Source organism: Equus przewalskii, chromosome 7 (assembly GCF_037783145.1).
Source record: "Equus przewalskii isolate Varuska chromosome 7, EquPr2, whole genome shotgun sequence".
NCBI classification, from domain to species: Eukaryota; Metazoa; Chordata; class Mammalia; order Perissodactyla; family Equidae; genus Equus; species Equus przewalskii.
In genome coordinates this window covers 20711675-20739667 of record NC_091837.1, presented here as the reverse complement: position 1 = coordinate 20739667, position 27993 = coordinate 20711675, and the positions used below count along the sequence as shown (strand labels likewise).

Sequence of the window (27993 nt, the reverse complement as noted above, 5' to 3'; positions counted from 1 at the left end):
CACGCATCTGAACTCACTCCTTCCTCATTTTATACAGGGTAAACTGAGGCTCAAAGAGAGGGAAAGAGCCTGGCCCAAGGTCTCCCAGCCTCCAAGGATCTGAGTCTGGCACGCTAGGCTCCCAGCCTCAGTTCTTCTTGAGGGCACCTGGTTCTGGAAGCTTGCGGTTAGGACCCTCGGCCAAGGGCAGGGTTCAGGAGGATCGGTGATGTTACAGGGATTGACAGACATGAAAACAGGGAGGGCTAAGCCCATTTAGTGCTTGTCTGGGGCAACAAGACCACATGGGCATCAGGGATTCAGGTACAGCTGTATCCAGCAGCTCAGGGCCAGGCTGGCCTCACTGGTGCCACAGTGCTTCACAGGCAGAGGCCAGTCCGGTGAAGCAGAGACCCAATGAGTTAGGTTCCTTATCCCATCCTCTCCAGTCGGCCTCAACCCAGAGAGTGAGACTCATTCAGTGCAAGGCTGAGCCCCTGCCAAAGGGCTTCCATGCCTCAGGTTCTGGGCTCAGAGCACAGGAGACTAGGCTATCTCCAGAAGCCCCCAAGCCACAGCATCAATGAGGTACAGGACAGCCACAGGGCACTCCCGGACCAGGGTACGCTGAGAAGAGCCCAGCAGCTCCTTCTCCTCTGGCCAGGTGGCTGTGGCATCCCCTCAGGGCCCGAGGGGGCCAGGGGCCACCGTCCCCTCCTCCTGCTGCTGGAACTCCTCATGGGCTCGGTCCAGGTCCGCAAGTACCTCCAGCAGGCGGGCAGCTGCTGCTTTCTGCCGGGCCAGGGCATCAGGACAGGCCCCTGGAGGGAGACAAGGGGGCCACGGGGGTTCAGCCAGGCCAGGGCAGGCTGCCACCCCCGACCAAGGGCTTCCTCCAGCTCCAGATTCTCCTTGTGCCCTGAGAACCCCAAAACGTACCGGAGCCCACACCTACACCCCTGGCCTGCTGGTGGACCGGAAACAGGAGAGAGAGCGGGCGCGAGGACATCGCAGTTGCTTGGCAAGTACAGGGGGGCATCAGAGCGGGCCAGGAAAAGGGACTTTCTGACCCCTTACCTTCCAAGGAGCCAGAGCCCTTCGCTGTGCCAGCCTCCGGAGTTGTGTCCACGCTAGAATTCTCCAGGAATTTCCTCCTGGAAGTTGAGAGGGACACAGACAAGGCCGGGCCCTGATTCCCAACCCTGCTCTCTACCCCACAGATTCTCTGCTGGTGGCAGGAGGAATGACAGGTCCTCCCTAGTTGTCACCGTCATCATCGTGGTCATACAAACGTTTATAAAGTCCCCTCTATGTTCTAAGCCCTTTACACATATTAAGTCATCTAATTATCGCAAAACACGTATGTGAGGGAGGTACGTTCTGTTGGCCCCATTATACAGACGGCCACTGAGACACCACGAGGTGAAGACACTTACTGAAGGTCACACAGCGTAATAAGAACCGTGAGCATTTATTGAACGCTGACTGTGTGGCCAGGTCCCCACCCGTGCTTTATCCCTATTAGCTCATCTGACCCTGGGGACCAGCCCATGAGGTAGGGACTCCTGTTATGCCTGTTCTCCAGATGAGGAAACTGAGGTACAGAGAAGGTAAGCAACTTGCCCAAGATCACACAGCCAGTAAGTGGCCAGGTCAGGATCTGAACTCAGGCACGCCAGTTTCAGAGCCTTCTGTATAATGAGTTGGAACAAGTGTCTGTCACAGAATAACGGTGATCCTGGGCCCAGGAAGGGGAGGGACACACCCAAGGTCTGTGCCCACGTCTCTGGATCCCCTGGTATTAAAAGACCCCAAGACCCACTTCTGCATGAGGCCCCCGAGGATGCTTCCCGGGCCTCACCTTGAGCCTGCCCCGCCCCAGGGAGGCCCAGCTGAGGCGCAGGGGAAGAAGGAAGAAAGGAAGGTGGGAGGCCAGAGTGGGCGGCTGCCCCCACGGGTCCCAGCAGCTGCAGTGGGAGGGGTGGGGGCACCCACCTGAGCTGGTCCCGCCCCAGGAGCAGCTGCCGATACACCATCTGGGTCTCAGCATCCGGATCCAGCGGGTCCCTCCAGTCCCCCAGGGTGACGGCCGCGTGTGTGCGGCTGCAGCCAGCGGCTGGGGGGACACGGCATCATCAATAACCGCCCCCACGCCCTTCCAGAAGCCCCCACAGCCAGGCAGCCACCAAACCCTGCCCTTCCCCTGTAACACCGCCCTTCAAACCTAGTCCTCCCCTGCAGCCCCACGGCCTCCACCCTCCTCCAGAGCAGCAGCCTCGCCTCTGTCCTCCTGCCACATCCGGGGTCCAGCCACGCAGACCCTTCCTGTCCTCCAGCCCGCTCTGCCTCGCCTCCAGGCCCGTGCTCTGCCTGAAACGCTCTTTCTTACCCCATCCCTGTCCCCAACTTCGCTCCTTAACCTCTCTTCTCAGGTCACATGTAAGCAACACCTCCTCCGGAAGCCCTCCTTGCTCTCCAGCCCTGGGGCTGGGTCAGAGGCCTTTTCCGGAGCCTCGAAAGCCTCATCTCGGTAAGCGTGACACTGTATTAAATTCTCTGCTTATTCACCTGTCTTCCTCGAGAGCAAGCCCACGGTCTGTCCGTGTACCACGAGACACCTGGGGTGCAATTTGATGAGCGCCACGTGCCGGGCAGGATCCTAAGCGCTTTGTGGATATCAACTCACTTAATCCTCGCAAGACGCCTGAGCACTGTTATCAGCCCCATTCCACACTTGAGGAGGCTGAGGCGTGGCGAGGTTCAGTAACTCGCCCAAGGTTGCACAGCCAGCCCGGGCGGAGGTAGGACACCGCTGATTGACAGGTGCGGCGGGGGGCTCAGGCTCCGCCCCCACGAGTCAGCCCCGCCCCCTCACCTGAGCGCTCCGCCCGCAGGCAGCAGGTCCAGCGCGCGCTGCGGAAGGCCCCCGGGTGGCAGGCGGCCAGCTTGTCCGGGTTGGAGGCGCTGGCCTTGCGCAGGGCCGACAGCCATTGGCTGAGCTCGTTCACGTTCTGCAGGGAGTCGGGGGCGGTCAGGGGTGGGGGACCCAGGGGACGCCGTCACCCGCACCCCTGCGGGGCCTCACCTTGCACTGGAGGTAGGTGGTGTGCAGCGCCCCCACGCCGTCCTGCGTCACCACCTGCATCATGTGCGGCAGCTGGAAGGCGCCCTCGTCCACGCGCTCCACGGCGCGGATGTGCGACACGGGGATGGAGGAGCGCGTCTGGGAGACAGGACCGTCGCTGCGGGGCGGCCTGGGGGCTGGGGCCGGGGCGGCGGGGCCCAGGGACAGCTTTCCTCTGGGTGTGCGCTTCAGGTGGGCCCCGGGGGGTGGGGACATTCAATCTGTGTATCTGTGATCTGTGTGCGTGTCCCCTTGGCTGTTCCATGAGTCCCGCAGTCCTGCCCCGTCACTCTCTGAGTAAGTGACAACTTATCGGGGCATCAGTTTCCTTCTTTAAGAAGAAGGATAATAGCCACCGCTTCTGCGGCACCTGGGGTGTGGTTCTAAGCACTCTACATCCATCACCTTATTTCATGGTCACAACAAATGTCTGAGGCTGGCTCTGTCCTTCCCAATTTGCAGATGAGGAAACTGAGGCACAAGAAGATAAATGACCCTCCCAGGGTCCCTCGGCTGGTGCCGCCAGCGCTGGAACCCAGGGAGCTGAAGTCTAGAATGGCACTCTGCTGATGCAGCAGCCGTCAGCGTGGGCACCCTCTCCAGGGCTGGCTAGTGGCAGTTAGGGATGTGGTACTCAGAAGTGGGTAGATCCCAGCGTGGGGTTCGGCTTGTGCTACGCTTGAATGGCAGCCCCATGAGAACATGCATTTTACGTCTCGTTACTGCTGTATCTCCAGTGCCTAGAACATTGCCTGGGACCTCGTAGTCACTCAAATGTTTGATGAATGAATGAGTGAGTGAACGAATGCCGAATGTGGGCGCCTATACAGCCGGGCATGTACCTGGGAGCGAGCAGCTCCCGTTTCGTGTGCCTCTGGGTGGGATGGGGGCATAGACCTGGGGTGGCGGGGGGGACGCGGTGAGCAGCGTCCCTGCCCTGTGCGCATCCACATGTGGGGGGTATGTCCGCCCCTCAACGGTGCATGCGGAAGGAGGCCTGAGGATGGGTGTGTGTGGGTGTGTCTGTGCCCGTCTGTGCCCGCATGGCCCAAATGTGTGAGCAGAGTTGGCACTGCTAAGTCGCTACGGGACCTTGGGCAAGTCATCGCAACCCCCCCCCCCAACCCCAGGCCTCAGTTTCCCCCTGGGTAGAGAGAAGCGGCTCCCTGGGGAGGCCCCCTCTGGAAGCCCTCCCCGGGACAGGGCTGGGGCCCCACCTGCCACTCGGGGCTCTTGGCGTAGGAGAGCGCGTCCGCGCTGAGCCGGAAGTAGCGCTTCTTGAAGGCAAAGCGCGGGGCCAGGCCGCCCGGCTCCTCCTTGCGCTTCAGCAGGTAGCCTTCTCGAACCGTCGCCGAGCGCGGGATCAGGGCCCTGGCCGGGCCCCCAGCCTCTGGGGACGGGGAGGGGGACAGTGAGCCCCTCCGCTCCAGGCCCAGCCGCTCTGCTGGCTTGCCCGCGGCCGCAGGGATGAGCAGGAGCCTGCGCTCCCCCGGAGGCAGGAGGCCTTGGACCCCTCCCTGAGAGGGGGACAGCGCCGCTGAGGGTGGCCCGGACCACACGTAGGCCCTGGGCCCTCTCCTCGGCAGGGATCTGCGGCCATGGCGCCCAGGGGAGTCCGCCCAGGCAGCCCCGCACCAGAGACGCGCCAGGCAAACCCGGGGCTCGATGGGCTGCTCCCAGGTGACCTGCACCCAACACTGTGATACAGACTCAACCCCCACTCCTCTGCTTAAAACTGTCCGGTGGCCTCATCCTCACCTTCCTCCCCCTCATTCACTCTTCTTCATTGGCCTCCTCACGAGTGCTCTCTGGCCCCACCTCAGGGCCTTTGCACATGCTCTTCCCGACCTGGAACGTTTTTCCTCAGGATCCTCATGCTCTCTGTCCTCCTTCAGGGCTTTGCTCTAATGTCACCCTAGCAAGGTCTTTCCTGGCCACCCTTTCTAAAAGTTCCACCTGCCACCCCCACCTCAACCTTCGCTTCCCTCCTTTATTTTTTCTCCTTAGCACTCATCCTCCCTAACACACCATGTGCTCGGCTAATTCATCGTGCCCACAGCCTGTGGTCCCCACTAGAATAAAACTTCCGTGAGAGCAGGAGTCTGTTCTGTCTTGTTCACAGCTGTTCCCAGGCCCGGAGCAGTGTCCGTTACAGAGTCGGCACTTAGATAATTGTCAGTTGTGTGGACCCCGCACCACAATCCCCATCCGCCTCTCCACATTGGCTGGAGCGGCCTGGAGGGCAAGGCCTGCACTCTGATCATCTCTGAGACCCAGCACAGCCGGTGCCAGGAGATGTTAGTGGACTGACTAGCTGACGCACAGGTCCACAGTCTCAGTGCTGGGGGCGGGGCGGCAGGCCCAGCGCATCCAGTGGGGTGACAGGCTGGCTGTGGCAGGGACACTGGAACTCACCCTCCTCCTCGTCCACGTCCACCAGCCGGTCCAGGAAGTCCCGCACACGAGAGACGCTCCGCAGCAGGAAGGGGTGCAGGGGGGCCATCCACACTTCCTTGCCCTGGCCTAGCTGCTGGCCCAGGTTCCCGATGCTCTGCACGGCCTGGAGCAAGGGGCAGGGCACGCCAGGGCCACGGTCACCGCAGGGGGAAGGGCCCTCTGTGGACCCCGAACACAGCCCCAGGGTCCTGGCTCCCAAATCAGTGCTCACCAAAGGAGAAGACTCATAGCAGCACCTGCTCTGAGCAATATCTGCCCCTCCCTGTGCACAGATATGCACCCCCAGTGCCCGTCTTCTGTTCCCTCCCGAGCCCAGATCCCCCCACCCAGGACTGCTGATCACATCATCCATCCTCTGGAGCCCATCAGAGCCCCAACAGGTGACCACTTTGCAAACGATGGTCTAATTCATACTAAGGCGTAAATGACTACCAGCCTGCTTCCCACTTTCCTCCTTCTCTGGGTCGTGTTGGGGTCTTCTGTGGTCTGCCCCCCTGCTCTGGTCCTACTATGCTCTTCCCTGACTAAGGACACCCAGCAGGGGCCTCTGCTGCTGGTACCTTGGCAAGCAGCAGCAACGAGCGGCTGGTCTGGGGGTCTGCGTGCTGGTCCCGGAGGTCGAACAGCTTCGGGGTGAGGATGGCAGGCGCGAAGAATCGCAGGAAGAGAAAGCCGCTGATGGCCAGGTACTTCACGTCCTGGCGAGAGGAGAAGCCGGTGAGAGGGGCCGCCAGACCCACTTCCCAGCTGGGGAAACTGAGGCAGCAAGGACTATAGGTCAGTGGTGCAAGGGGAAGTGGGATGGGAGATGGGTCAGGTGGCCATACAGGTCTGCCAAGGGGGCTTTTCCTCTCTGGGCCTCAGTTTCTCCACCTGGAAAATGGAGTAACAACACACATCCTGCACAATCAGATTTAGCCTAACATCCTCAGAGTCCGCTGTGTGCCAACCACTGTACTCAGGGCACAGCCCTATGAGGGAGGCACCACCATTCTTCTCATTCTACAGATGAGGAAGCAGAAGCTCAGAGAGGTCAAGTGACTTGCCCAAGGTCACACAGCTGCTGAGTAGAGGAGGCAGGACTCCAACCCAGATCTATGATTTCTGATAATAATAGCAACAGGCCAGATCCTTCTGCACACATTTGTTTACTTAATACTCACTTTATTATATCTCCATTTCACAGAGGAGGCAAGTGAAGCCCAGAGAGGGACAGTCACTTGCCCAAGGCCACACAGCTGTAAGTGGCAGAGCCAGGATTTGACCCCAGGCTGGAATTGAACTCTCCGCTCTTCACCACACTCTCCTGTATTTGACACCAGCTGCTGCGGTGCGCTCGCTGGGGGTTGGGAACCAAGCCTGGACTATGACATCTAATGCTCACACAATCCCAGCGAGGGGGCGGGGGGAGATGCTATTATCTCCGTTTTCCAGACGAGGACACTCAGGTCCCTGCGCCTGGCCCATGTGCCCCCAGCCACAGCCTCTGCCTCTGCACACTGTTAAGGACGGTGCCTGTCCGTGCGAGCCCCAGGCCAGGCCTGCCTGCAGGGAAGCCTGGCCCCCGGAGCTCAGGGAGACCGGAGAGAGGGCGGCCCCTCCCACGGCACCGGCCCCCGCCGCTCCCCCCATCCCGCTCCCCCCACTCGCCGGCTATCTTTAGCCCGAGTCTGTGCTCCAGCCTTTATTTAGGGGCTGTTTTCACACCTGAGACCTGCCTCCTGGGCACCTCTGGAGGAGCTGGGTGCCCGGAGGGTCTCACCCCACCTGCCGTCTGGAACCCTGAACTGCCCCCCACAGCCACCCCGCCCCCCCGGCCGCCCTGTCCCAGCGTAATTTTAGCCTTTGACATCAGCTCATTAACTTCCTCCTTTCTCGAGAAGGAGGAACAGATGTCAGAGCGGCAGAGATGGGGTCCCCTGGGCTCCCCCATCCACCCCCCCGGCCTGTGACGGTCCCGGCTCCCTGCCCACGGCCTCTGCCCACCCTGGGGGCCGAGAACTGGGGGACACTTGGCGTCCCTGATACTGGCCCCTCCAAGGGCCAGGCTGGCTGGGGAGCTGGCCTCCCCCTCCCCTTGCCTCCTCCCTGTGTCCCACTTAGCACCTCTGCCGGCAGCCCAGCTGAGCACCCGGCAAGCTGGGTGTCACCAAGCCACGTCCCAGTTTGGAGGCCCAGAGCTCACTCCTCAGCGGGGGTGAGGGAGAGAAGGGCGAGACCCCAGCTGGGAGGCCACAGGCCTCGGTTTCAGTCCCCAACCCCTGGCCCAGACCCTTGACCTCTCTGGGCCTCCGTTTCCCCATCTGTAAACAGGAAGTGGGGAGAGATGGGGCATCAATCAATTAAAAAATGAGAGCTGGCACCTAAAATCCAGAATACTGGCTTAAAAAAAAAAAAAAAAAAAAAAACTCTGCAGATGTGGCAATCCTACATGGCCATCACTGATTGTCCAGGCCTGCTCCCACCAGACAAGCTGTGGGATCCGGTTTGCCACAGGCCCTACCACTCCCTACCGCCCCACGCCTCAAACACTTGGTTCATTTCCTCACCTGCCTGAGCCCTGTAGCACCTGAGTTTTCAACTTCCGTATCAATATTGGTAAAGCCCCAGCCCAGGCACGGACCTACTTTTAGCCTTTATTTTGAGTATCTGCTACTGAGTACCTACTGTGTGCCAGCTTGCTCTCAATCTCACAGCCGGCATTTAAGATTCACTTATTTTGCACAGAGTCTATCACTTGGCGCTTATGAGCGCAGATGCAAGAGCCCGCCTGCCTGGATGGGGCCCATCCCAGCGCCACCCCTTCCTGGCTGTGTAACTTAACCCGCCTGGGCCTCAGGTTCCTCCTCTGCGAAATGGAGCAATACAGGTACCCACCTCATAGGTGGACGTGAACACTGGATAATGGGTAACAACACGTAACGCACCGAAAACAAGGTCTGACCCGTGGAGAGGGCTGCATGCAGTGTCAGCTGCCGCGATTATTATTTTTATTAACTATTATTATTTCTCCTGGGTCCCAGACCCTGCAGAGAACACCGCCCCCACTTCTGCCAGACACACAGGCCTTCAGCGTGGGCAGCCGGGTTCTGTCCCCCCTCTGCCCTGACTCCGCGCATCCCTGGACGAGCTGCTGCCCTCCGCAGCCTCGGTCTGCCCATCTGCCCACCTTGTGCTCCGTCTGCGGGAAGCGCTCCTCCACGCGCTGGTGCAGCTGCTTGAAGGCGAGGCGCATGACGGCCGGGCAGCGCCCCGCGGAGCCCACGATGGCGTCCACGATGGCCCCCAGGTAGCCCGTGAGCAGCCCCAGGCTGGCCTCCCGCACGTGCTCCTCTGAGGGCGTGCCCTTGAAGGAGATTCTCCTGGGGGAGCAAGTGGGGCGGCTGGGCCTCAGAGCCGGGCATCCCCCCGCTCCACATCTTCCCCGGCCCCTACTGAGCCCAGCAACCCCGCCCGCCCACTCCACACCCTCCCCTCCTGTTCCCACCCGGCTTCGCGCTCCTGCTCCAACACGCTCAGCTCACTGTCCTCTCGGAGCCTGTGGACAGACTGTCCCTCTGCCTGCGACACTCTTGCCTCCACATTCACCTTAAACATCACCTCCTCAAAGAGGCCATCCCTTCCTGGCTGCACATAATGCCGGACCCCAGTTCAGTGCATTTTCAGCACGGATGTGCCAGACGTGCGATCCCACCTCAGGGCCTTTGCACTTGCCCTTCCCACTGCCTGGAACCCTCTTCCACCAGATCTGCTCACAACTCCCTCCCTCACTTCCTTCAAGTCTCTGCTTAAATGTACCCTCGTCTGCGGGGCTGTCCCCATGCAAATGAACTGTGCCATCTGCAATCGACTCGTTCCTTCCTTTCTCGTTTCTATAGGGGCAGAAGGCCCTCCTTGCCCACCCTCAGGCTGCAGACTCCACAGCAGCCAGGCTGGGGTTCCCGGCCCCACTGTGTCCTGAACCCGACGAGCTAAGCCCTGAACTCGCTGTGTCTGGCATCGTGTCATCTAATCGTAATGCAACCCAACAGATGAAGTAGGCTGATTGTTCCCATTTGACAGAGGAGGAGACTGAGGCTCAGAGAGGTCCCCTTGCAAACAGGTGGCAGAGTGGAGGTCAGAACTCGGGACTGCCGGCTCCAGAGTCTGCCTGCCACCCTGCCAGCTCAGGGCCCCAGCTGCCCCTGCTCCTTGCAGGCACCCCCTGAGTCACTTGGTCCTCGCCAGACGTATGAGGAAAAGCCCTCGCCTTGGAGTTTCACAGATGAACTCTGCACTCCTGCTCAGGCCTGCTCAAATCCCCACTTTACAACTTCCCAGCTGTGCGACCTTAGGCAGGTGACCTCCCCTCTCTGAGGCTCGGTTTCCCTGCCTACAAAAAGGGGTCCAGATGCCTGCCTCCAGGGTGGTCAGAAGGTGGACAGCCCTGCTGGGCGGAAAGACCCTCTCCTGTCCCCACCGTGGGCCCTGAGGGACTGCCAGCTACCAGCTCCAGTGGCCTGGCGGGAGCAAGCCCTCCCACCCCGGCTGGAGGGGAAGGTCCTGGAAAGAGAGGCAGAGCCCACCAAGGGTGGAATGACCCCGTGCTTCCACCCAGGCTCCCAGAGGGCTCCGGGAGCCACTCCGCACGCAGACCACTGCCCATCAGCGGTGGCAGAGCTGGGGTTTGGCCCCTGGAGCTTGAGTTCAGAGTCCTTCCCTAACCACTGCCCCACCCGGCCTTCAGAGCCTCAGGCCCCAGAGAGGCTGGGAGGCGGGACGCAGAGCTCCTGAGCCGCAGCGCCTGAAGGAGAGGGTGGGAGTTGGCGTGGGCCCAGCCTGACGAGGCTCCAGGCGGGCAGGGGGTCGGGGGTTGGGGTCCCCCAGCCTTGCTCACCTGGTGCGGCCCAGCTCCATCTTGCAGGGGTCCAGCTCCATGTACTTCTTCTCCTCAAAGACGCGGCTGATGACCGGCTGCAGGACCTCGTGCAGGTAGGGCATGCCCACGAGCTGGGGGCGGAGGGGGCACCACACGGGGCGGGGCTGAGGGCGAGGCCGGGCCGTGCCCTTGAGCGGGGGCCGGGGGACCCCGCAGGGAGAGGCCCAGAGGGAGGCGGGGCCGTGCCAAGGGCTGGGGTGGGGGACTCTACCTGGGGGCAGGTCAGGGCGAGGCCCGGCACCAGCCACCCCCCTCAGCTACCCGGGGCCACCTGAGGGCAGCCAAGCTCTGGGCTCCGAGTGAGCACTGGGAAGGGAGTCCCCCTGAGGAAGCTGCCGCCGGGCCCCACGGGGCCTTCACCTCCTCACCTTCATGAACTGTTCCATTGACTTAGATGCCAGGGAGTTGGAACGGAAGAGGGTGTTGGGGTCGGCTGGGAGGAGAGAGAAAAGGGTTTGCTGGGATTTGGGGGGGGCCATCTCACCCCCGCCACCCAACGTGGGGTCATGATTCTTCCAGCCTCAGGAATTGAGAGGACTTGCACCATCAACTCTGTTCACAGTACAGAGGCCCAGAGTGGTTTAACAAGGTTCTTAAGGTCACACAGCTCATGAGTAGCAAAACCAGGGCCTGAACCAGGACTGTGCTCCCAGTTGGCTGGATGCACAGCACAGGGGACACCACACACACACACACAGGAACCCCTGTCCTCTGCCCGAGGCCTCCCCATCCCCCCGCAGAGACCCCTCTGCAGACCTGCCCTTGAGGAGTGATGTTTGCAGGTCATGTGGGCAACTCACTGGTCCGCGCCACCTCACGCCGGGTGAGATAGTCCAGAAAGGGCCCGGCCAGGCCCTGGCCCAGAAACAGCTTCACCAGCCTGGTGGCAAGGTCCTGGCGGCAGTCCCCTGAGGTCAGCTCCTCCAGCACAGCCAGGGGGCTGGCAGCATCCTCCTGGGCAAGCACAGGAGGCAGGAGAGGTGGCCCTGGGACCCCAAAGCAGAAGAGCCCAGCTGGGGCTCCCTGAGGGAGGAGGCAGCGGTGACCCAGACCCCCACCCGCCCAGCGGGACTGCTCGTCGGACGCACCCACCTCTGCCGGCCCCAGCACCGCCGTGGCGAGCAGCTCTGAGAGTGGCCGGTAGTACCGGGAGGGCAGCACGCGGTCCTCCGTGAGGCGCACCTTCAGCCGCAGGGCGCCCAGGCTGCCCCTGGAGGGCCAGAGCAGAGCGGGGGGGACAGGGACGTGTGGGCGGGGGCAGCTGGCCGGGGCGGCAGGGTGAGCACAGTCAGGAGCAGGGGGATTCCGCAGAAGGACAGGTGGGAACTGGTGTGGGCAGGTGGGAACAGGTGTGGGCAGGTGTGGACAGGTGTGGGCAGGTGGGAACAGGTGTGGGCAGGTGTGGACAGGTGTGGGCAGGTGGGAACAGGTGTGGGCAGGTGTGGGCAGGTGGGAACAGGTGTGGGCAGGTGTGGGCAGGTGTGGGCAGGTGGGAACAGGCGTGGGCAGGTGGGAACAGACACCGACAGGTATGAACAGGAGTGGATAATGCAGACAGAGTAAAGAGATATGGCCAGTGTGCGAAGATGTGCCCAGTGAAACCCCATGTACAGGAATGGACAGTGCAGACAGGTGTGGGCAGGTGTGGAAGGACCCAAGGCTCTGACCACACACCCACAAGTGTGAACTGACACGCTCGCAGGTGGAGGGGATCAGGCGAATCACTTGGACACATGTAAACACACACCGTGGGCCATTTGACAAACATTTGTGAGATGAATGAGGGCAGGGACACGGTGACAGCTTGTGGCTGACGTGGGCACCGTGAGGACCTGCCCCCAAGCTGAAGATGGCACCCAGTGTGCTTCCAGCCTGGCCTCCTCCCTCCGCGCCCACATTTACCCAGAATCCTCCTCGGCTCTGGGAAAGGGCCGGAGGCGGAACCAGCCATTGGGGGGCTTCTGCTGCAGGACCTGAGGGGGGAACTCCACCTGTGGGGGGACACACGGACCCTCAGCCGAGCCCTGCCCTGCTGGGGCCAGACCACCGGCCCTGGAAGGAGAGCTCAGCCTGCCCACGCAAGGAGCCATAGCCTTCCAGGCGCCACCTCCTGCCCCCACCGTGTCCCATCCACACGACAGCAGCGACACGCCCTCCCCCTGCCAGGGCACTGAGGGCCTCCAGGGCACACTTAATTTACAGTTGCGGAAACTGAGGCTCAGAGAGGTGGAGTGACGCGCCCAAGGTTACACAGCTGCTAGAGACAGCATGTCTGGACTGAGTATATCTTCAGCTCTGTTTAGGGACACAAATTGCATCTAGCAAAAGCCTTCCAGACAGTCCAGAAGAACCTGAGCCCCGTCCCCTCCCTTCTGAAATAACTTTAGAGAGACAGAAGTTGTCTCCCATTCAGTTCACCAATTTAAAGTAAATCATTCAACGGTTTTTAGTCTATTCTCTGAGTTGTGCAACCATCACCACTGATTTCAGAGCATTTTCTGTCAGCCCCCCAAAGCCTGTACCCATTAGCAGCCGCTCCCCATCTCTCACCCCGACCCCCAGCCCCTGGCAACCACTACTCCACTTTCTGTCTCTATGGATTTGCCAATTCAGGACATTTCATATAAACAGAATCGTACAATCACACAGATTCTTCTGTGTCTGGCTTCTTTCACTTAGCGTCATGTTTTCAAGGTTCATCCGTGTCACAGGATGTGTCAGCCCTTCACTGCTTTTTATGGCTGAATCCTATTCCACTGTAGGGTGGACCACGTCCTGTCTGTGCATTCATCCCTCGATGGAGGTGTGCGGACTTTCCACTTTGGACCATTGTGAAAACACTGCTGTGCACATTCAGGGTCAAGTTCTGTCATGTCCGTATGTTCTCATCTCTCCCGGGCACACGCCTACGAGCGGAATTGCTGGGTCCGGCGGTAACCCCATCTTTAACCATTTGAGGACCGGCCGGGCTGTTTTCCGAAGCGGCCGCACCATTTTACATTCGCACCAGCAGCGCGCGACCGAGCCTCCCCCCCTCACCGTCTGCTCTCCTCTTCCCGCCTTTGGAAAACTGTCAGCCCTGAGTCTCCGTCCATCACTCCTGAGAGGCAGGAGCAGTCACACCCATTGCACAGACGGGGAAATTGAGGTTCCAGGAGAACCCAGCAGAGCGTGGCGTTTCCAGGAGCAGGAGTTAAGGGTTTGGATTCTGGAGTCAGAGAGGCCTGAACTCAAATCCTGGCTCTGCCGTTTCTTTGTCATGTGACCATGGGAAAGTTACTTCACCACTCTGAACCTGTTTCCCCACGTGTAAAAAGGGGATGACGACAGTCCCAGCCTCAGGGGTGGCCACGAGGGTTATGTAAATGAGGTTATGTGGGAGAAGCGCTCAGCCCAGGGCCAGCACACGGCATCCTGGGTACTCTCATCCGGAAGAAGACTCCGGGCCCGCCCTGTGACCTCGGGCAGGTTCCTGCACTTTTGAGAGCCTCCGTTTCCCCACCTGTACCAGGAGCGATGCGACTCCATCACCCAGGCCGCCTTCACATCTGCCCTCTGGGGCCCAGGACGCCCGGCCCGTCTCCCTCCTCCTTCCCCCTCAGTGGCGATGGGGAGCCACAGCGGGTGTTGGAGGGGGGCGCTCACCATGCCCAGGAAGTCGTTCTTGCCCACCATGTCCCAGTCCCAGAGCTCCACTCGCAGCGGGGAGGGGGCACCCGGTGCCGCCCGCAGCTCCAGCACCTCGTCCCAGCGTGGGAAGCGGGTCTTCTTGATGGTCTGGGGAAGGAGGGGGTGAGGGGGGAGCACCCACCACCGGCCCCCAGCCTCCCCGGCTCCACCCCACACTCACCGACGTCTCCACGCTCTGGCTGCCCCAAAACACGCGCGCGAAGGGGTCAGACGTGCCCGAGATGTCTCGGGGGGCCAGGTCCCTGGGGACAGACGAAGAAAGGAGTGGGGGCAACACAGGACCCCCGAGGACCAAGACCCCAGCTGGACCCTGGGAAAGGGGTTCAGGTTGGACCATTCAGATGCCACTGGTTTCCATGACAACGAACCGCTCCATTGGAGGGACCGAGCGAGGAGCGCTCCCGCCGTGCCCGTCCAACCCCGGTACCTGCCTGTGGACTAACGCGACCCTACGAGGATGCACCAGTAGATGAGGAAACCGAGGCACAGACAGGTCGAGTCCTGCCTCACGAAGCCCAGCAGGTGCACAGGGGAGGGGAAGGGAGCCTCAGTTTCCCTGGAGCCCCTGGATGGGAGGACAGGCCAAAGGACAAGGTGCCAGGGTTCAAAGCCTGGCTATGCCATTCACTGGCTGGGCGACACTGGGAGCCTCAGTTTCTTCATCTGGCAAATGGGAGTAAGAACAGACCAACCTCTCAGGGCCAAGGGTTAAATGAGATGAAGTGTGGTGACTGCTCAGCTCATTCATTCATTCAACAAACACTCATGCCCACACCCTGCCTGGGACCCAAGAAAAGGCACGAGGCAGAGACCCCCTACCTCTGGTTGCCATGACAACCCAAAAGTCTCACCTCAGTCAGCCTCCCCCATCCTTCCTGAGGTCCCCCAAATCCAGGGACATCTCCCCCGACCAGGGGCTGCCTGCTGCTTCCTGCTGCTCATCTCCCACCCCTGCTCAGCATCCAAAGCCTTCTCTGGTTTCCTAGGAGCCAGCCCAGTTGCTAAGCGACAGCGATCGGTCCCTCTCCTGCTTGCAAGGATCCTGCACAACCTTGTGGCTGGGGAGGAGGCCATGGGCACAAAGCAGACGAGGAGCCCCTGCCCCAGGCTGAGTCCTTTTGCCTGTCCTCTACCCCTGCGTACTCCATCCAGACTCCAGGGAGCCCCAGCTGGGGGAAGAAATCTGGAGGTGTGGGAGAGGCACAGAGAGGGCAAGAAAGGGCCTTAAAGTCACACAGCAGACTAGAAATAGAGATCCTCTCCTACCTGGGCGAAGATTGGCCTAAAAGTGAAGGCTGGAGGTGTAAGGTGTGAAGATAAGGCAGAAAGACAAGAGGGGAGATGAGAGGGAAGGAGGGTGGAAGTATTTAAGGAAGCAGAAGGATGGGGCGCTGAGGAAGAGGGAAGGGGAGCAGAGAGTGATAAACAGGCAGGAGGAAAGATGGGTGTCCCACGCGCTGGTGCCCCGGGAGGGTCATCTGTGGGTTTCACTGGTCCTGCCTCTGCCTTCCTTCTGGTGTTTCCTGGGGGCAGGACCCACCTTCCCTCACTGCCAGCCCACAGGGCTTAGGCGGCTGATCCCTCCCTCCACTCCAGGAATGGGCTTACAACTCAGGCCTGACCAACGAGAGTCAGTGTCATTGGTTCAGAGACGGGCATATGCCCCAAAGTGAGCCAATAAGAATTAGTCCCAGGACATTGGTTGGAAATGGTGAGAGACAGAAGTTCTTTTTCAGTTGGAGCGGCCAAGGTGGTAAGATGCCAGCCTGGGGCTGCTGGGGTCATCTTTGCCCCCACCTGGGGGGAGATTCCCTGAGAATGAAGCTAACACAAAAGACAGCCGAGGAATCGGTATCTACAGATTTCTGATGTCACTGTTTGAGCACCTGGATCCAGCCATGCCTGAAGCTACATGTCATTCATATGAGCCAATCTGCTCAAGCCAGTATGAATTGGGTATCTATTGCTCACAATTTGATTAATACACCTCCACACTCATGTGTCTGGCCATCCTGAGTGTCTGGCCTTTGTTTGCTGGTCACTGGGGACCCAACAAGGATTTCGCTGGTGCTTTAACCCCAGAAACCTGCAATCCGGTAGCTTGGACTGTTTACCTACAAGGGATCCTGTTTGAGCCCAGGGGTGTCCCAGGAGTGAGGTGATCTCAAAGGCCAAGACATCTGGGGGTACCCAGTGGATTCCCACTCATTCTCCGAGCACCCCCCACCCCAGCCCACATCAGGACCATACCTGGCCTGGAGCACATGACAGCGAAGACAACGGCCCAGTGCATCCTCCAGCATCTGCACGGCCAGGCAGATCTCACCCTGTACCTCTGCATCCGGGTCCACGCGGCTCAGGTTGATCCAGCTATCGATTCCTGGAGGGCAGAGGCGCCAACATTTATTAAGCACCTACTGTGTGCAAGGCATCATGTTAACCTAAAAGCTGAATTAACATGAAAAACGTGTTAAGTCCTGGCCTTCCTGGGAGCCTTCCGGTGGAGGTACCGTGATTACCCCCCTTCCAGATGAGGAACGTGAGGCACGGGGGGGAGCCCTTTGCCCACGGCCCCACTGGGAACGGCAGAGCTAGGAGTTAAAGGCAGGCAGACAGCTCTGGGGCCACTGCCCTTAACCAAGCATCACCACGCTCTTCACGCTGGCACAGAAAGCCCTCCGTCTGTTAGTCCTGACATACTCTCCCCCCACCAAAATTGTGGGCGTTCCTATCTCTGAGCCTTCGTCCGGGCCATTCTCCCTGCCCGAGTCAGTGAGGTCAACCCCAATCTCTGCCTTTCTTTCATTTCCCTCAACACTTTGTAATTATTGGAAAGTCATTCAGCCTAATAATTGACCTTGTGTAAATGGTCTGTCTTTTCTCCCTCATCGTAAGGACGATGGCTTTGACGTTCGGCAGCTTCACTGCAATGTGTCTAAGTAAGGATGTCAGTTTACCCTCCTTCGTACAGGTTGTGCTTCCTCTATTTATGGAACCATATCCTCCCTTGAGTTCTGGAAAATTCCAGGTCATCAATTTTTTTTAATCATTTCCTCTCCTCAATTTTTATATTATTATTTCCTCTCCCTAATTTTTTCTATTCTCTCCTAGGACTCCAACTAAATGGGCATTAGACCTTCTGGATTATTTTCTATGTCTTTGAACTTCTCTTTTTTAATTTCCTTCTTGTTTTTCTGGGCTAAAGTCTAAATAATTTCTTCGGCTCTCTTCCAGTTCACTAACTCGCACGTCAGTTCTGAGGGATCCACTGTGGGACTCAGTCACGTAGTTTTCAATCACAATAATTGTGCCTTTTATCTCTAAAAGTTTGCTTTGGTTCTTTTTCAAGTCTGTTTACTTTTTTAAGGTATTGCTTTAATTTATTGTGGTTATTGCTGGCCCTTTCTGGTGGTTATACTTTTTATTTATTTATTTATTTTTTCCTGAGGAAGATTAGCCCTGAGCTAACATCTGCTGCCAATCCTCCTCTTTTTGCTGAGGAAGACTGGCCCTGAGCTAACATCCGTGCCCGTCTTCCTCTACTTTATATGTGGGACGCCTGCCACAGCATGGCTTGACAAGTGGTGCCATGTCTGCACCCAGGATCCAAACCAGCGAACCCTGGGCTGCCGAAGTGGAGTGTGTGAACTTAACTGCTGAGCCACCTGGCTGGCCCCTATTTAATTGTTTTTAAATTCTGTGCACCATAATTACAAAATCTAAAGTCTTCGTGGGTCTAAGTTTGATGGTTATCGTTCCCGCTGGCCCCTGCTCCCGGTGGCCCACTTCCTGGTGTGGGGTGATTTTTGATTGTGAATTCATGTCTGTTTGAGCTTCCTCTGCGGGAAACTGAACATGAGGATGCTTGTCCCCGGAGAGGATGGTGCTCGCTCGTCCTGGGGGGTCTCAGTCTAACGGGGACTTCTGGGGTCAATAACACCCGCCTCGCCCCTGGCCCGAGATGGGTCTCTTTGTCGACTGTGGATTTGACGCTGACCTCCACTGTCAGGGCCACCCTTGCGTCCTCTCTTGCTGGGCCCCACTCCCTGCTAGGTTTCAGCCCATGATCGGGACGGAGGGGAGACTGTGGGTTTCTCCTTCCTCACGGCAACCCCAACAACGCACTAGGAATCCCGCCTAAGTCAGGGTCTCGCCGTGAGGTGGCGGGAGGCCCTTCTGAGGATCTGGTCCCCCTGCCACTGAGAGTGTAAGTTCTATCTCATCTCTCCCTGTCGCCTGCTCCCCCCAAGTGCAGGACACCACCAGCTTCCTCTCACTTAATCATCGCCGCAGACTCCTACTTGATCGCCCACATCTACTTTTGTCCCCTGTGATCCAATATCCACAAAGCCACTCAGGGATCTACTCCCTCCCATCACTCCAGCCTCCCATAATAGGGCTCCAATCTCTGCACTGTTTTGCTCCAGGACCATCAATGGCTCCCCAGTGCCTCCAGAAGAAAGTCCAGCCTCTGGCCTGGCACCTGGAGCCTCTCCACCCACCCCCCCCAAGTGCCCCATGTGGCCTGGCCTGTGCCTGGTCCTAGAAGAGAAACCCTGGAGAGACAGCTTAGCATCTTTGCGATAGCCCCTTTAAGGACCCACTCATGCCCCTTCCTCCAGGAAGCCTCCCCCGACCACGCTAGCCCTCACTGCCCCCTCCTCCACTGTCAGGCCAGTGATGCTCCATATACCTCCACTCCCACGTTTCTGTCCTGTTCAAAAAATAAAAAGCGCCCACATGCAGACTCATGACAGTTTCATTTTCCCTTCCCCCCTGTTCTGTGTGAATGTGTTTTGTTTTTCTATCTGGTCCACAAGCTCCCTGAAGCTGGGCCTCATCCTCCATTCATTTAATTCCACTCCCTTGGGAATGTTTGGGGCACACTGGGTACAGCCCAGGGCACAGGTTAGGGACACAGACGTTGGAGGCGGGCGCAGCCTGGGCTCGAGTCCCACTTCTACAACTTCCGGGAGGGGCAAGTCACCTCGCCTCTCGCAGCCTCACCGCCCATCAGCCACAAATTCAAGGTCACTCTAGCGCACACTTCACTTGGTGTTGTCAGGACTAAACAGAAAGTGCTTAGCACCCTGCCTGGCACATAGGGAGCCCTCACTAAATAGGAGCAATGATTGTGCTGATTAGCACACAGTAGGATTTCAACTAACTCCCACTGATGAAAAAATACATTGTTCAATAAATGGTGTTGAGACAATTAGTACTCACCCAGACAAAAAGTAATAAAGGTCAATCCCTACCCCGTACCTTGTCTCTGGATAAATTCCCAACATATGAAACACTTAAATGTAAAAACAGGAAACAAATTGTTGCTAGAAGAAATCATGTAAAAAAAAATTTCTTAATCTTAGGGTTGGGAAGGCCTTTTTAGGTGTCAGAGAAAATCAAGAGACCAAAAAAAAAAAGATGGAGTTGACTACAGAAAAAGAAATAAATTTTATACATGGAAAAACTGTAAGCAGAGTCAAAACATAAGCCACAAAGGGAGAAAAAATATTTGCAGCTAATATGACAAAGAACTAATTTTCCTCATATGTAAAGAGTGCCTACAAATCAATAATAAAAGGCAAACAACCCAGTGCGGGGGGTGGGGAGGGATGCACATAGAATATGAATAGACAATAGACAACAAATGAAATGAAGTGACTCTTAAATATATAAAAAGGTTTTCAACTTCACTCATAGAGAAATGCACAATAACCTATGCTGAAAGGCCATTTTTACCTCTCAGATACAAGATCAAAAAGTTTGGTAATTGTTGACAAGGGTACAGGGTGTGTAAATTGTGACCTCCTCCATGGAGGGTGATCTAGCAATATCTATCAGCCATGAGTTCCACCTCTGGGAATTGACCAGTTCTGATTGATGCAACGTGCACAGGTGTGAAACCCCATTTGTACAAGGCTATTCACTGTAGCATTGTTTGAACTAGGAAAAGATTGCAAACAACCCACGTGCCCATCAGTAGAGGCCTGGGCAAATAAATGACGGCACATCCACACAACGGAGGGCCGTGAACTCACACAGAGATCAAAGGATGGGGAGGCTCTGGGGCACCAATATAGAAAGATCCCCGAGACCCATGGCGAGGTGAAGACGAGGCACAGAGCAGTGACTGTAACAGGCTCTCATTCCTGGAAGCAGAGAACAGAGCACACACCGTGCAGAGTGGCAAGCACAGACTCTGGAGCTGGACGGCCTTGGTTCAGATCCTGGCCGGCCCGCTCAATGACTCTGAGATCTTGGGCGACTCACTGGGGCCCCCGTGCCTCAGCCTGTTCCCCTGTGGAGCGGGGACAAGCAGAGCACCTGCCTCATAGGGTTGTTACCGTCGTCAAGTGAGTGGGTACATGGAAAGCATTCAGAAAGTGCTCCGTATACAGTAGGCACTATATAAGTGCTTGCTGCTATTACTATTGTTGCTTGCTTGCCTATGTTTGAAACACCTCCAGAAGGACATAGAAGAAATGGACAACACTGGGACGAGAATGGGGTCACCGGGGTGAGAGGGACAGTTTCACTGCGATCTTGGATACTGAACTATGTAAATGAATGAACTGCTCAATAAAAGAACCAAATTAAAATTAAACTCCATTAACAACAACAGCTGAAATAATTTCCACTGAAGGCTCCATGCTTCCCCGCACTGCCCGCTCTGCCCTCGAAAATGCCCCCTCTTGACATGGCCGTCCTCTCCTCCCTCTGCCCAGCAGGGCGCCGGAGCCCCTCACCCACCTCGAGGGTCAGCGGCAATCGCGTCCCTGCTCAGCGACACCTTGCCGATGACGTCGTCGTGCCTGCGGAAAGGCGGCGGGGTGAGGGTGCAGTCAGGGACCCCACCCCGCCCGTGGAGTGAGGGGGCAGGCAGCAAGGGCTGGGGGGCCGGTACTTGGCTCCGAGGCGTCCCGCCTCCCCTCCGGCGCCCGGGCCTGGGTCCCCAGCACACACACCCCACCGTATCTTCGTCCAGCACGTAGAAGGCCAGCTGGTGAAAGTCCAGGGGCAGGTGCACGGTGTACTCCTCCCCCCAGAAGGGGCTCAAGCTCCGCCAGACGGTTGCTGTCCTGCCAAAGGGGGCACAGAGGGCTGGGGGGCCTTGGGCCACGCAGGTGGCAGGCACCTGGGGACCCAGAGACACACACACACACACACACACATGAGAAGGGGCTCCACACATGCAGACACCCAGAACCTAGATACACACCCACCCAGGGACACACACACACACACACACAAACCACACACATGAACCCAGGCGTAGAGATACACACAAATACACACACAGAAACCTCGACACACACAACCAGAGACCTCAACACACACACGTGCACACACTCTGCCCTCTACCCCAGCCCAGGGCATCACCATCAGACGAACCCTTCTTCCCAAATACCCGCTGCCCCATGCCCTGGCCTTTTCCCAGCTGGAAGTCCCTCAGGTTCCCCAGCCCCTAAGCTGAGAGGCTCCTCAGAGCCCAGAGACGGGGAGACAGCAGCCTGGAGACACACAGAAAATCCATCTGTGGGTTTAGGGGCAGTAACACAGAATGCAGTGATGGGACAGCATGAGCACAGAGAGAACGATGGAGGGGGGGTCAGCTGGGGTGCTGCAAGCTGACCCTCCCCCATGCGCGCTCCTCGCCCCCAGCTCCCGGCCCATCTGGACCAGAACTGGCGCCAGGAGCATCCTGAATCCTGCCGTCTCCATAGGAACGGAGGCCTCAGCCACCCGCCCACCCGCACCTCTCAGGCCTTCGGGGGCTGAGAGCTGTCCCTCGGCCTGCGGGGGTGGGAGCCAAGCACGGCCCAGTCCCATGTCCCCCGGCCCGACTCACACACATCCTCACACCTCACACATGTTCACACCAGTGCCTGTCTACCCAAATAAGCAGGCAGGGGCCACATATGTGTGACCAGCACAGCTCATGTGTGTGTGCACAGGCACGCACACACATGTACACAATGTGAGCCTGTGCGCCTTGCACACCCACAGGACACGTGCACGTGGTCACAGGCGTTCACACCAGCCCTCCATCACCCACACACACACTCACAAGCAGGCCCAGCTGGGTGCACGCACACATACACACACACCCCGATGCCCGCAGCACCCAGCAGGTCCGGAACCAGCCAGCCCAGCCAAGCGTGAGATGCCCGCCCCTGGGGAGGCCACTGGGGGAGGCACAGGCTGCCAGCCGCTGAGTCAGGCCCAGGGAGCTGGCAGGGACATCAGCAGGTCCAGGGGGGCAGGGGTCGGCCAGTTGGTGGGCTGGATGGAGAGAGGAACTGGCAGCCCCAGCCGTGGGGCCCTGAGGCCAGGCACATGGTGCCCACCGTGAGGCTGCAGGTCCACCGTGGGGCAAGCCTTTCAATGCGAATTCGCATGCCTGGACTCCCAGGTCCAGAAGGTGCCCTCTGCCCTGCTCCCGTCGCCCCAGGCCTGGCCTCCGCACTCCTCACCTGGCCACCACCTCGTCGTCCACTTTCACTATGCAGTAGGGGTCACTGCTCCCAGACCTGCAGAAGAGGGGGTTCAGGGAGGGGGGCTGGGAGGCAGCCACGGTGGGGGGTCCCAACCCACCTTCAGTATACAGAGAGGGGAGACTGCGGCCCCGGGTCACACAGCAAGTCAGCGGAGACGCAGCACCAGCGGAAGACGTGACAGCTGCCCAGCGCCCACCGCGTGCCGGGCCCCCCACACGCGGGCTCGCTGCGCTCCCACCCACAGAAACACAACACTGAGGCATGAGCCAGGAGGCCAAAGGAGCACTCAAGAGCGCGTGCTCGGGAGTCATCCCTGGCTCTGCCACCTGCTGGCTGCAGCATCCTGGCAGTCCCCTCCCCGGTGGCCTCAGTTTCTCTGCCCTATGAATCGGGCGTGATATTAGCACACACCTCCTCAGGCAGGGGAGTAACTAGAGGGGACAATGCCAGGCGGGATGCAAGCCAGCTCACCTGAGCCCTCCCCACGCGGCCTCGATGCCATCGTCTGGGGTGAGCATTGCCCTCTCTGGAGCGTCATTTCAATGCCAGTTTCCCCGGAAAGGGGACTTCCCGAGGCTCGGCCTTCAGTGGGGACGGCCCTCAGAAGACTCTCCCACTGCAGGCCCAGACCAGAGCACCCAGACCTCAAAATGCAGCCCATAGGAGAGATAGGCTGCATCCCCTTGAGCGGCCACGAGCCATCAGTCAACCAAAGCCAGCACAATCCCCTCTTCATAATAAGAGTTACCAGTCCATCCCAAGCTGTCAGCCAGGGGCCCTCCCCCAGTGCCATCTGCTCCCCTAGTCCCCCCACACAGGCCTCCTTTGCCTTCCACCAAGCTCAGGCTGCCCTCAGGGCCTTTGCACTTGCTGTTCCAACTGCCTAAGACACTCTGTCCCTGATCTCATCATGGCTGTCATTCAAAAGTTGGACCAAAATTCACCTGCTCAGAGAGGCCGTCCCTGACCTCCACCATCCCGTGTAAACTTGACCTCCGGTCCCTCTGAGCACCCAAACTCATCCTGCCCCCTTGTGAGCTCCTTGGGGGAGGACCTGCACCCCCACCCCCACCCCAGCCTGGCAGAGTCAGGATTGGAACCCCAGTCTACGGGGCTCAGCATACACGCTCTTAACCAGCGCCACCTCCACCCAGCTCACCATCGCTTCCCCAATGGCCCCCTCCCTCGAGGCCCGGCTCCGCCCTCTCCCGCTGCCACGCCCTCTCCGTCCAGTTTGTCAGGGCTCCCCAAATGCCTCCAGGATTCCAGGGACGAGGCACGTGGGCCCCAGGAGTCGGCTCCAGCCTGAGCCTCGTCTGCAGGCTCCCGTGTGCCTCAGTTTCCTCTCCGGACTCCTTCCCTCAGCCAGTCTGCTGGGTGCTCCAGGGCCTCCATTTCCCCATCCGGTCTCCATCCCTGAACACCTGAGCCTGGGCGGCGTCCTGCGTCTCTGAGTTCCTCTCTGAACTCTCATCTATGAGGCCCCAGGCCTCAGTTTCCCCTTCTGGACCTATCCCAAAACCACCGGGCTGTGGAACCCCAGGAGCCTCAGTTTCCCCATCTGGCTCCACCCCCCGGGATACCCGTGGCTGGGTAAGCCCCATATCTCATTTCCCTCTCTGGGTTCTCCACCCCCAAGCTTCTTTTAGGCAAGCTCTCATTCCTCAGTTTCCCCAGCTGCAGATGTGGGGCCGGATTGGCTGGGATCCCACTGGCAAAGGGCTGGGAGACATGCCCCCTCCCGTGGAGCCATCCTGACTCCGGCCCCTTGTGGGAGCCAAGCTCCCACGTCGGCTCCAGGGCTCTGACGCACGAGGCCTTATCAGGCTCCTATCAGGTAGGGGCAACGGCAGCCGGGGGGCCACCCCCTCCAGACCCTCCATCTCTCCGGACCCTTGGCCTCTCCCACGGCCCCTGCCCCACCTCAGGCATGGGAAAAGAGGCCCCTTGGCCACTGCCTGCCCAGTCTGGTTTGTGCATGGGAACAGTCAGGGTTCAAATCCCAGCTGTGTGACCCTGGGCAAGCGACTTTGCCTCTCTGGGCTGGGACCATAGGAAGTGTTAAGCACAGGACCTGGCCCATAGTAAGCCCTGGAGCTTACAGCTGCTATTATTATGATATTATTATTATTATTATTATTGTTATGGGCAGCATCCTCTGGGGAGAGCCCCTCTAAAGAAGGGCGAACAGTGAGGGAAACAGGCAGGGTGGCTGGATCCCCAACTGGGGCTTAGTGACTCCTCCCTACCCTTGCTCCAGGGTGAACCCACCCCAGAGCTCACCTTGGCCTGGGAACCTGGGGGAAGAGGGGTCAAGAGACGCGGGAACCAGGCACGACTCGACCCCCTCCTCAGCAGAGGCAGAAGGAGCCCAGAGAACCGGGTCCAGGGACAACACCTGCCACCCGCTCGTGGCCCTCACCCAGGACTGGTGGAGCGGCCAGAGCACAGCGGGATGGAGCCCGGGCTCTGGAAGGGTCCCCTCAGCCCTCTAGCAGCTGCCAGGCCTCCACTCCTGGCCTCCTTGGCACCGATGGTTCCAGAATCTCGAATGCTCAGGGGCTCTGAGAGGGCATCTCAGAGACGGAGGCAGGGGCTCGTCCAGACGCTGCATTCGCACCGCAGGCTCTCTGCTTTTCGTGTCAGGTGCGTGTTTATTTGGGGTAGCTGATGAGGATGGGGGGGCGGGGAAAACTGCTCTAAGCAAACCGCCCCCCCACCCCACTGCCATGGCACAGCTGCATGTGGGGAGGGGGGCGGTTCATGAAGTCACTGGCAGGATGCTCCCACTGGGGGTCCACGGCACGGGCAGCTAGGGTACAGCTAAGCCCCAACCTCGACCTGCGCAAAGGCCAGAATCCAGTTTCCGGCTCACCTTGGCCGCGGGGGAAACCCCAACAGGTGCTCCACCCTCTCGGCCGCAGGGCACTTGGAGACTCCTGTCCAGAGCTCCCAGCGCCCAGATGGGAAATCGAGAGCCAGAGAGGACCAGGTTCAAGGTCACACAGCCAGTCACCTGCCAAGGATCCCGCAGCCGCCCCGGGTGCTGACACCCTCAGAGCTCCTTCTGGGCTCCAGGCCAAACAGGAGGGGGACCCCTCCGGCCATTCTGCTGATTCGGCAGCTGCTGACTCAGCCCTGGGGAAGCACAGCCAAGGACTACTAGCACCAGGGCAGCCCGAGGGTCCTCGAGCCCCATCACACCTGGCCACCGAGGGGGCTGCAGGGCGCTCCGGTGGCTTAGCATGCAAGGAAGGCCCACAGTGGGCTGGGAGCTCCCAGACTGAGGGGCTCAGAGCTCTGGATCAAGAGGACCCATTTCCCCCGGGGCCTGGCTGGTGGGCCACCTGGTGACACTCTGCAAACCTAAACATTAGATGTGCCCGGAGGAATGCTGGGGCCACCCGGGTCCTGCGCCCTCCAGCGCTCCTCCCCAGGGTTCTCTTGATAGGAACCCACCCAAACCTGGAGAAATCCCACTTCCAACACCTGCCTGGATGAAGGAAGAGACACCCCCCCACACCCCCCCAGACCCCAGCCAATCCCTTCCCCAGCTGGGACGGAATCTGACTCTCCAACCCCCTCTTCAGCCCTGGAAGACCCCTCTAGTGCATCCCAGAACAAAGACACCCCCCTTCCTGGGGGCGGGGCATCTGCTAAGTCTGGGCGCCCCCTCCCACCAGGACAGCCACCGGCATGGGGCCTCTCGCCCCGGGAAGGCAGCTCTGTGCCAATACTGGGTCTGAGACGAGAACCCCACACCCACTTCACCGACCCTCCCTAGCATTCGGAATGGGTGACCCCCGCCCCATCCCATGTGCCGTGCGTCCCTCACCCCCGCCGCGCCCCGGGGGTACTCACACGTCCTTGGCGGGCAGCGCCCGGCCCTCCACCACGCGGACGTTCAGGGAGCTGCTCTTGGCCATGGCGCCCAGCCTCAAACTTTCCGGGCAGGAGGGCGCCCAGGTTCCGAGGCTGGACCGCGGAGAGGACGTCTACATGTCACCAGCTGCCAGACTGGCGCCCTGTCCCGGGGTCCCAGCGCCGCCTGTCCGAGACGCGTGCAGCTGGGCGGGAGGCTTCCGAAGGAGGAGAAAGGAGAGGCGTCGGGGAGGGGGCGCCCCCCGGACTCCACAGGTAGGAGCGGCGCGCCGAGCAGGTGGAGCGCGCAGGGGGCACCGCCAGCTCTTGCCTCCCGGTCTGGAGCTCCTGGTGGGCGGGCAGGGGGCGGGAGGGGGCGGCCCAGCGCCCTCCCCCCAATCCCGCCTCCCGCGGGGTCCCCCGCCCGTCCCCGCGTCCCCTCGCGCGCCCTCTGCCGGCACCCCAGCCAAGCGCGCCAGAGCGCACCGGCCGCGGAGACCCGGGCGCGGCCGCCGGGACTGCCAGGTGGGGAGCGGCACGGCCATCATGGGCGTGGCCGCTGGCTCCTGGTGAGCTGGCACTGGGCTCGGAAGACACAGTCTGTCCCCTGCTTGCGCTCCTTCCAACACGTCCACACCTCCGCGGCCTCCCCTGCCTACCCTCCGGCGCCGCCTCCTCCGTCCGACCTCCATGCCCTGTCCGGGAGCGGTATCCGCGGCCCGCGGGAGGGGTCGCTAGAGTGAAGGTCGCACATTCTTGGGGGTCCGTTCAGAGTCAAGGGAAGGGCCTCGAATATCCCCCTATCTCTTTTCGTTTCCGATGAAACTCAGACCGTGCGAGCGGCATCTCCCACGTCACGGGCTGGCACTGCGGGGGAGGGAGCCGCGGCCGGAGGGGGAGGGGCAGGCTGGCGGATAACAGCACCACAGCGATGATAAAAGTCACCTAGACTTGTTTGCACACTTACTATTGCCGGGCACTGTTCTAGGTGTGTAACAAGCATTATCTCATCTTCGTTCTCAAATATCTCTATGCACTACGTACTGTTGTACTGTTACCCCCATTTCACGGATAGAGACCCTGAGGTTCAGAGGGCTAAATGGCTTGCAGAAGGTCTCACAGGCAGTAATTGGTTCGCCTTCTTGGATTTGGATCCTGACCTGCCACTTGGTAGCTGTGTGGTCTTGGGCGAGTTACTTAACCTCTCTGTGCCTTGGTTTGGTTTTCTCACGTGTTCAATGGGAATAGCATGGTATCTCAATAACAGGGTTTCAAGAGAATTAGGTGAGATAGAGCAGCTATGAAGGAGGCAAACCCAGGTCTCAGAACAGGGACAGGCACATCAGAAGCTCTCAGAAAGTATCTGATATAAATATTATTGTCCTCCAAGGTATAGCTCAAATGGCACCTCTCCTGGGACGTCTTCCAGGATGCCCTCCCACCCCAGGCAGAGGTTTTCTCCC

General features: G+C 59.4%; 1 protein-coding gene across 6 annotated transcripts; it reads right to left on the bottom strand.

The window, feature by feature from the left end:
- Positions 1–8: 8 nt before the first annotated feature.
- RASAL1 (RAS protein activator like 1) lies at positions 9–27416 on the bottom strand. 6 transcript variants are annotated; one of them, XM_070628823.1, is made up of 22 exons: positions 27190–27416; positions 26531–26748; positions 22646–22702; positions 21137–21250; positions 20922–20983; positions 16419–16548; positions 14329–14410; positions 14124–14255; positions 12381–12469; positions 11571–11688; positions 11279–11432; positions 10847–10911; positions 10437–10549; positions 8730–8922; positions 6121–6258; positions 5519–5663; positions 4321–4493; positions 3065–3202; positions 2855–2990; positions 1975–2095; positions 1057–1133; positions 9–800 (listed from the first exon to the last, which is right to left on the bottom strand). In XM_070628823.1, exons 2-22 carry the CDS (start codon positions 26593–26595, stop codon positions 661–663), a joined length of 2442 nt encoding a protein of 813 aa, XP_070484924.1. In that variant the 5' UTR covers positions 26596–26748; positions 27190–27416; the 3' UTR covers positions 9–660. The 6 variants fall into 6 exon arrangements, 5 of the variants coding, with proteins under 5 accessions (XP_070484924.1, XP_070484923.1, XP_070484925.1 ...); XM_070628822.1 differs by lacking the exon at positions 27190–27416 and having other exon boundaries at positions 26531–26983; XM_070628824.1 differs by lacking the exons at positions 22646–22702; positions 26531–26748; positions 27190–27416 and adding an exon at positions 22767–23006.
- Positions 27417–27993: the final 577 nt, after the last annotated feature.

What these genes read in the sequence shown, in the direction of transcription:
- RASAL1 (XM_070628821.1), bottom strand. Translation starts at nt 21,814, where the DNA reads ATGGGGGAGGGTCAGCTTGCAGCACCCCAGCTGACCCCCCCTCCATCG. An exon ending in GCGTGAGGTGGCGCGGACCA is followed by an intron (nt 10,912 to 11,278) that starts GTGAGTTGCCCA and finishes CTCTCCTCCCAG; the next exon opens with CCGACCCCAACACCCTCTTC. An exon ending in CCTGCGGGCGGAGCGCTCAG is followed by an intron (nt 2,096 to 2,854) that starts GTGAGGGGGCGG and finishes GTGTCCCCCCAG; the next exon opens with CCGCTGGCTGCAGCCGCACA.